We start from the raw sequence: 9303 nt of genomic DNA, 5'->3' as shown, positions 1-9303 counted from the left end.
TTTTTTAAATGTGAATACACGAGGGGTATAACTGTAATTACAAAATTAATTTTAAAAAGTACAATTTTATTATTAAAATTACAATACGTACAACGTACTCCGTAAGACCCCTAAATACGTATTTACGATCATTTTTTTTTATAATATATACTAGTATATGTATAATAATAAAGGAAAATGTTATTTTTAAAACTTTTTTTATTTTCAGAGTAAAGACATGTGAAATTACCAAATTACCCATACCTTAATATTTTTCAAGAGGTTTTTATTGTGAATGCATGGGCAATTTTATCTTTTCACTCATTCTTTACTTTGGAAATAAGAAAATTGCTCATGAAATAACATTTTCTAATAATAAACAACTCCCTCTGTTCCTTTTTAGTTGTCACGTTTTTTTTATAGAATTCAAATTGACTAATTTTTGATCGAAGAAAAAACATTACTCTTATATTATTTAAAAAAATTAAAAATAATATAATAACGTAAATTAAAATCTACTTTCGGGTAATGTAATATTTTTATTTTGTTTAATTATAAAATATTAATAAATTTCGGTCAAATTTTAGTCAATTTGACTGAGTCAAAGTTAAATGTGATAACTAAAAAGGGACGGAGGGAGTATTAAAATGAGAAGTCAAACAAGACGCATGAAAACATCGATCAATACATCATAGTTATCCATTTCCATTCATGAATACCCAATCTTACGAATTTTTATTTTATTTTTGGAATGGATTTAATGTTACGTATTCATTATACAGAACGCGTGAATTTTCCTTTTTTCCTTGGGTACTAAGCTAGATATTTGCATATTCCACGAGATACTCCAATCTCACACTATATATTACTAAAACTGTCTCCTCTCTATCTACACAAACACAACACAAACACAAACACATACTATTCTCCGTATATTATAACCAAGCAGGATCAAGGAAACAAGCATTCAACAATCAACACTACCTCAACCTCGTAAGTTTCTTGATTGCAATTTATTAACGAGTGTTCTAAAAATCGGAAATCAAGTGAATTTATTTTGAAAACCGAATAATGAGTACTCGAATTAATCGCAAAGTACTCGTTCGAGTCAGCCGAGTTCTGAAACACTGATGTACTGCTTGTGTAAATCTCTTTTAAAGGTAAACGATATCTTGTCTAAAATCTACTAAATATGTGATTTTTTTTTGGTCATTGTGATCAGGTAAGAAAAAGCTAGAAGATGGGCCATCATCACCACCACCACCCTCCTCCTCATCACCATCATCACGATCATCATGATCATTATGAAGGGCATATGAATCCTCTAATAGCTCTCTGTTGTTGTCCCTGTTTGTTGGTAACCTCTATTTTGAGGTGCCTGTGTTCCCCGTTTCTGCACTGCTTTGGATTGGATGGCGGACATCACCACAGGCGTTACTAGTTAGTTTTCTGTTTTTTTTCCTTGTAATAGTTTTTCGGGTCTTTACGGAAACAGCCTCCCTTGCTTCCCGTAATATCTTCTGCTCATGTGGTTTCGTTTAAATTTGCAGATACTATCTGTCTTGAATTCTTGATCTTAATTCGCATGATATTGTAATTGACTGTTGTTATCGATCTTCATCATCTTAATGTTCTTGGATTGTTCCATATCGATTTTGGCCTGTTTTAATGTTTTAGTTTGTAAAAATGATTTGGATCTCGTGTCTTGTTCCCTTTCTTCTGCGGCTAAATCTTATCATATAGCCATATAGTACCAGATTTTTTTAACGCTTTTAAAAGTCAACGAATTCGGATTAAATATCCCAATTTCAATAAATAAATAAATTACATAATTTTTTGAATATAGCCATATTTTAGTTAATATCTATAATATATATTGTATTGTATATCTCTAGTTTAAATAATGTTCGCATTGTGCTAGCAAATCTATATAATAGCCAAGACCAAAAGTGTTTTAAATAATAACAAGACAGTATATATATGTGATAGCCAAGACCAAGAGCTTGTCTTAAGAACAAGACCTTTGAGACGCCTTAGCCTAATCAAGAGCTTGTCTTATAAATATAATATACTATCCTATAACTCATGCGATACACGGACTGATTATAACATTTGTAATTTTATTATTTTATATCAAAATAATTTAAGAAAAATAATAAGTATGTATTATTGAGATTAATGAACTTAAAATATTTACGTATTATTTTGTATGTATTATATTATTGAAGGATTCAAAATTTAAATAGTTAAAATCTTAATAAGTCTTTCTACTACGACCTCCGCTTTACTTATTTTTTTTAATTAAATTATAACCGTTTAAACTTTATTTTGGAAGGTGTTAACAGATTTTTTAGGAAGGTATGAACCAACCAACCAAATTATCTTATGTTTTGCTTATAATAGTATAGTATAGAAGACTAAAATCATAAAACTCAACTTGGGTATAAAACAAACACTTGCTCTTATATTTGATACCAACAATTGTTATAGTCATCCTTGTCACATCATCAAATAATTAACGGTCTTTCTAATGTGTGCTGCAAGGGCATACAATAAACACTAAATTTTATGAGTTTGGTACATTTTTATTGGTGGAGTTGTTGTAAATGTAGGGGTCCATCAATATTTATGATTAGAGGACCAATCAAAATACACAAAACTTACGGGAGTTAATGCTTATTATGTGTCCTTGGACACACATTAGAAAACCCTTATAACTAATAATGAAGTACAAAGAGATCTACTTTAAAATAAAGTGAATGGATTGGATAAAATATTAGCTAAATATGGAATTATTTGATTGTACAATACATATAGCACTGGAGTGCAAGTACCATTTAGCACTACTATAATCATTTTTCATCTGGCATTGGACTTGACTCTAAGTAGCAAGACAGTTAAACATTTCAGAAAGATGGCCGTAAGTTTTAACCAACTGAACCGCATTTGAAAACCTATCCAATTGATCCGAATTTGAAAACATATCCAGACAACTCGAAAGTGACCAAAAACTACAACAATTTCATATTTTGGCTTCTAAAATCAACCCTCTGCCAACATTTTTAAGTTGTCGAACAGATGTGGACACGCTGCAATAGCCTGTGTACAGTACATTTTAACAAAATGAAGATTTCCGAAGGATGTGTAGTTACATCTTCATCACTTAATGCTTCCTTTGCTGATGGATGATGTGCATGGTCCAGTAGATGTCATAAATGGGATTCCCTTGAATGTTGCGATGCCTTTTTCATCAGTGAACAGATTCTGCACCATTGAAAACATGTGTCATGGAAAGAAGAGTCCAATGTATACCAAATGACGGTTCTCATGAGTGGGAATTATATGCAGTACTTGAATACTTAAATATCTATGGGCTATACAGTTTAGTCACATGGTACAAGCCAAGGTGAGAAGTCACCCAGAACCCCTTCTACCAAAATACTAATGGAAAATATTGGTAATGGTGACAGCGACATACCGGGGTAATCTTGTCCAACTGTTTCTTTTTAGGATTCAAGACATCTTCTGGTTTTCCCTCATATCTGAATGAAAATATACAACAGTATATTAAAAACCTTATATTACAAACAAACGAGTTGGCTGCAATCAGAAGTTATCAACTTGCGCCAAATTCAGGTAAATACTTGGTGGTGCTTCACTGGTAAGAGGGGAATCACTTGTTCAAACCAGTATAGCCAAAAGCATACATTAAGTTACAAAGAAAACAGTTCAAGTTAAGCACTGGGGGGTCAAACTGATTTTATAATGTTGATGTATAGTTTTTTTTCTACTAATGTTTATCAAAATAATGAGGTTGAAGTCCCCAGGCTCCGCAAAATAAATTAGGAAACGTAGATTCTTAAGCTCAAAACTGTAGCTATACTTATTCCGTACTTGTTTTTCTTATAGAAGGATTTTTGCAATGGAGGAAGTGGTACGATAACGTGAATCATCATAACTTTTTTAGCATCAATTAATCAGAACCAACTATACAAAGTTTATTGCTTTATTGGTAGAAAATAAGGAATAATAAATATATAATATTTAAGAAATTAGTTTCTCTCGTATTATATCAGGCCTACACTGACTAATAATATTGTGTGGCGCAAATTTATATTATTACCGGTAAATTTTGGTTAAGTTTCACTTGGAAAATAAACTTAGTCGTGAATTCACAAGGACACATTCTACCATAGAAAAGTTTTTAAGAGTGAATAGCAATATCTTGTTTTCCAGCTATTCAGAGATGTGAACATTCAACATACCCGGAAAACGTAACACACTCCCCAGGTTTTGCTCCTTCTGGAACAAGCAAAGGTTCTACTAAAGTATGATCTTCGCTGGAAGCACATAACACCTGTAGCAGAGTAATAAAAGACGTGTCAACCATTGTAAACAGCCTCACCCTTTCAGACTTAAAATTAATTTCCTTGTATGGACCACCTTTCTATTTGCAATAATATCAGTTTTGTTAACCAGAATAATTACAATTTCCCAGCTATTTTAACTCTTTCAATCAAAATTTTCTTGTCCTTAATTATAAATTTATCACATATCTTTTTAAATTTAAAAAGAGAAAAAAGTTGTTTCTAATAACTTAACTATAATACAAGTAAACTAAGTTTCCTATGCAACATGGACTCTCTTTGGGAAGGCAATTAATACTGTAAGTATAACAAAAAGATACGGAGAAGGAAATTATACGCATGTTCAACATATATGAGTTGCAGATAGAAATTTACCAATCCTTCAGACATCACATCTCTTAGCTTGCCAGGTTTCACATTTGTGATAAGTACCACCAGGCGGTTCTGCAAGACAAGAAAGATAAAATTCTTATTAACAAAGCAAGCAAAGCTTGATTATAGAAAAATCTACATTTATAGTCGTTTAGTTTATGTTATGAGATTAGCCAGTAATATCCTCTATACGTGTTGTTGAACTAGATTAGATTCTTTGTTACTAATGGTGACACCTCTTAGTTTGATTTATTAATATCTCACTCCATTACGAAATCTCACAATAATAAAATTCAAATTATTGAATTTCCTTGTAGAATTGCTCATCTGCGGTCAACTATCGCTCATTCCCTTCCTCTGCATGTCCCACATCAACCATTTTACAGTATTATATGATACTCATCATGAATAGAACGCCTTTATAAATCTTTATATCAACATTCATACCGTCAGCTGATCTGGAGTGCAATATTTGGCCAGACCACTGACCACTTGACGGAATTTAGGCTCTCCGACGTCTATCTCCTCAACCAGTAAACTGCAGCACAAATGGAAGAGCAAGAAGATATTGTTACATGAAACATATTTTCAAATGCACTGTGCCAATAGATCAAATTTGTACATAGTTGGAAACATGTAGCTATTCAATTTGCCAGTATAAAAAAGAAATATTAAAAGGGGAAGGGGGATTCAAGAAAACGCAATATAAAATTTATAAGTCACACCTGTCAGCTGATGGATGTTTCCAAGCTTTGCGAATTAGGCCGACCTGTATCTTGAGTAAGCTAACACTAAGTTCTTTCTCCTTTTCTTCTACTGCTGCTTTTTCAGGCATCTTCTTTTCTGCAGTGATTTCTTTCTTTTTTACAGCGACTGCGCTACCTCCTTTAACCTCTTTCTGTAAGCTCAAAACCAAGACAGCCAAGAGGTAAACTAGATTAGTAATGTGTAGTAAATCACTCAGTACCTAAATGAATTATAGCATTGATTAATTCATCCATTACATAACTGTCTTCAATCTGGAGCTCATTTATTTATTATTCATGATATTCACGGATATGAAGAAAGAAAGGTGTACGTTAGGCAAAGATTACTTAAAGCATCCCCAGTCCCTCTGATAAATAGATAACTCTGTTCTCTTTTTGTTGCTAGTTCTACAAAGGGCAGGGACATGGTCAACACAAGCTGACAACTTGTGTTCACTTGGAATTCCTCGTGTATACTTGCAATAATTTATCCCCGTATAGACCCATGTGACTTTATTGTGCAACTAAAGAACAGTCATATCATATGCAACCCCGGAAATTTCAAGCCGCTAAAACTTCTATGTCAATCAACAATAAAGAATAATAAAGAACTAAACATGTTCACCCCCAAAATGATCCAGGTGACTTCAGCTTATTTGGTATCTAGTATAATAGTTCCAACCAACAAACATTACTACTTCTCGCCTAACTAATAGAATTTGGCGGGAATTTTAAATAAAATAAATATAATATTGTCGATGACATAAAAAAGTTGAAAACATACCGTATCAAAACCTTTCTTATTAGTAGAGCCCACTTCGGTAGGACTAACATCTTTTGTGCCTTGCACTGTCTTTTTTACATTTGATGCTACTTCTACCTTTGCTTGAACATTTAGCACCTGAAATGGATAGAAGGCAAGTTAAGAATAGAGCATACTTTGCCATTAAAAAACTCGAGAAAGATTAAGCATTTATAATCAAGTTAAATATAGATTACTTACCGGAAGCTCAAAAGGGGTCTTGTTTACTGTAATCTGTTCAAATAGTTCGCTGATGTTATCAATGTTCTGCCATTAAATCAAAAGTTAGATTAGGCAGATTTATGAAGAACTGTATAGTACAAATCACTTAGCACTTTGCAACAGCCACTAGTATAAAATCTTGCGCATACATAAAATGGACTCTTACTCGGTATAATTATGGTATATCCTAGGGTTATAAAAGAAAACATATAATTTCTCGTTCAAAAGTGTGCAGTACCTGGATATAATCAATCCATCTCATAAGATGTGGCAACTTCTTCTTATCGGATTCTGAAAGACCAATCTAAGAATAAAAGACCACCAATATGTTGTTAGAAAATTAAAATAGTATCTTCGCAAATTGTTCCACACAATACATGAAATTGAAAACAAGTTGCTCAGCTAATAATATCCGGAAGAGCTTAATACCCTACTAAGAATTTGACACTAGTGACTAGTTGAATATTTGCTAGCGCTGGTATGTGATTCAATTATACACTTTTCAACTTCCCTTACATTACATTATTAATTGCTGCAACAGTATATGGATAATGCATACCACTGACGACTGAACTACTGAGTAGACGATGTCATCAACTTCAGAAGTTTTAGTTCCACCACCAACAAGAACCGTCTTCTGAATTAACTCCCCGTTTAATTCATTGAGAACCTTTAAGCATGCTTCAGAATCGACAGGATAAGTTTCCGTAAAAGATATCCACTTCGTCAACTGCGCCGTATTTATAAGCTTTTAAAGTTAAAACTCCGTCATGAACCAATTGCCTCAAACAGATTATGATATCTATCATTATAGTAACAATCTCGATCATATAAACTTATGCAAGGAGTAAATAGAAGTATTCGCTTAACCTTACCTCATCACTCTTTACATTCACGGCACTTTGAGATGATTTCAACACATTTTCACACACACTCTTGAGATCACCGACTTTATCGTCCAGGAATATTTTCTGCATAACAATATCACATAACATCAGCAGCTCATCACTACTCACTACAAAACTTAATTACACCTACAAAGAGAATCATCTCGAAGTTCAAAAGTTCCATTAAATTAAAAAGTAAATAAACATGTACATTTTTTCCACCCGGTAGTATTCAACACTTACACCTCAAACCGACTAAACTCTTAATGTGTGACCAGAATAACGGTTAAGAAACGAAAAGAAGTGATAACCTATAATCCATTTCCTAGCTAAACTTCCACAGTCTAACACTAAACTCTAAATTTGGTCACCGAACGAGCTATAATCTATTTACAAGCTCAAATTGGACAATCTAAGTTTCGATTTTAACAAGCTAGTAAAATTCACGACGCATCAACTAGGAAGAAACAAGCTACTTGTATACAATATCTACCACTGTAAGTCTATCTATAAGCAACAATCAGCCTAAAAAAATCATATACGAGCACTTTAATTGTAATCCGAATTCAATTAATTTGCTAAATTTATAGATAACAAATAAATCCAGTTAAATAATATTATAACAATTTAGACAAAAATAATTTAGCACAAAAAAAGGCTTACAGGATCTAAAGAGAGACGTTTACAGAGCGCCAAAACGATGTTTCGGGTTCGGTTTTCAAGCTGGGTTTGGTTTGATGCGGCCATTGATGTTGAGTTCAACACTTCGGGTTTTGCTCTGTATCTAATTTTAGGGCTTCTCTCTTTCTATTTTTGATTTTTTATGTATTTTATCATTTGAAATTAATTAAAAATCCGATAAATTAAACGGAATAAAAATCGGATGTATTATAATATTAAATTATATTTAATATATTATTATGATTATATTAGTTATTTAGTAACAAATATATATTTATTATATTATAATTTCTATAATTATTATATTTAAATTAATATATTATTATAATTTGAATAAATAATTATATATATTCAAATAAAGAAAAATTCTTAAAAATTAATCGAATTTTAAAATTCAAATTCTTTAAAGTTTGAAGTTTGAACTTTGAAGGGGATTATCGGGGAATTAATCGGTTGAATCCGGTATTTTTAGAACCTAGGCCGGGCTATACAGCCCTAGTCTCTGCTCAATACAGTGTATGGACTTGAAGTTGGTGCAGGCGGCCCGATAGCGCAATTATTTTGAGGTTGAATTAAAGCAAACACAATAACACCTCACAAATATGGGCCGAGGTTAGTTTATTTTCTGACCATGATCCAGAATTCCACATCACTACTATTTTTTACTTTTTTTAGGGTTTCGACCATTTAAAAAATGATGCTCCCTCCGTCCCTCCCAAATATTTACATTTGGGTGGGGCGCGGAGTTTAAAAAAAAATGATAAAATATTTGAGGAAAATTAAAAAAGTGAGTAAATTAGTGGGACCGATTAATATTATATGTATAAAGTGGGTATAGTGGAGAGAAGTAGTAGATGTAGTTATTTTAAAAATTATAAAAACCTTACCATTTTTGGAAAGTTTTGAAATGTAAACAATTGGAAGTGACATCCAAAAAAAGAAAATGTAAACAAATGGGAGGGACATAGAGAGTATATAAATATGTTATGTTTTTATTTTTTAACTAGCGTTATCACCCGTGCAAAGCACGGGGTACCTTTATTTATAAAAAATATTGTTATTTTTGATGTAGTTTTACGATTTTTGTGTTATTTCATACAATATTGAGTGGTTCATGTTATAAGGACTAATGTAACGATGAATATTCCTAAATTTATATTATGTCACGAATATAAAGTTAAGAATGCACTCTTACCATTGAAATTAATGGTTTTCTATCAAGTTTCAATGATTTTTTCAATTGGAGA

General features: G+C 32.1%; 1 protein-coding gene and 1 long non-coding RNA gene across 2 annotated transcripts; one reads left to right on the top strand and one right to left on the bottom strand.

Moving 5' to 3' along the window:
- Positions 1 to 758: 758 nt before the first annotated feature.
- On the top strand, positions 759 to 1626 carry LOC141692672 (uncharacterized). Its single transcript, XR_012562868.1, has 2 exons — positions 759 to 972; positions 1202 to 1626. It is a non-coding gene; the product is annotated as an uncharacterized LOC141692672 (long non-coding RNA).
- Positions 1627 to 2720: 1094 nt separating this feature from the next.
- LOC141693213 (tRNA-aminoacylation cofactor arc1) lies at positions 2721 to 8192 on the bottom strand. Its single transcript, XM_074498233.1, has 12 exons — positions 8039 to 8192; positions 7364 to 7459; positions 7048 to 7218; positions 6727 to 6792; positions 6468 to 6533; positions 6249 to 6365; positions 5444 to 5616; positions 5166 to 5256; positions 4722 to 4790; positions 4245 to 4336; positions 3458 to 3521; positions 2721 to 3243 (listed from the first exon to the last, which is right to left on the bottom strand). Exons 1-12 carry the CDS (start codon positions 8120 to 8122, stop codon positions 3139 to 3141), a joined length of 1194 nt encoding a protein of 397 aa, XP_074354334.1. The 5' UTR covers positions 8123 to 8192; the 3' UTR covers positions 2721 to 3138.
- Positions 8193 to 9303: the final 1111 nt, after the last annotated feature.

This window comes from Apium graveolens, chromosome 10, assembly GCF_009905375.1.
Source record: "Apium graveolens cultivar Ventura chromosome 10, ASM990537v1, whole genome shotgun sequence".
Lineage (NCBI taxonomy): Eukaryota > Viridiplantae > Streptophyta > Magnoliopsida > Apiales > Apiaceae > Apium > Apium graveolens.
The sequence above is the reverse complement of the archived record's forward strand: the minus strand, read 5'-3'. Positions and strand labels throughout refer to the sequence as shown.

Excerpts from the sequence above, each read along its gene's own strand:
- LOC141693213 (XM_074498233.1), bottom strand. The coding sequence starts at position 8,122 with ATGGCCGCATCAAACCAAACCCAGCTTGAAAACCGAACCCGAAACATC. Across the intron at positions 6,366-6,467 it reads AGACCCCTTTTGAGCTTCCG|GTGCTAAATGTTCAAGCAAA; the intron begins GTAAGTAATCTA and ends TATCCATTTCAG. Across the intron at positions 5,257-5,443 it reads AAACATCCATCAGCTGACAG|TTTACTGGTTGAGGAGATAG; the intron begins GTGTGACTTATA and ends TTTGTGCTGCAG.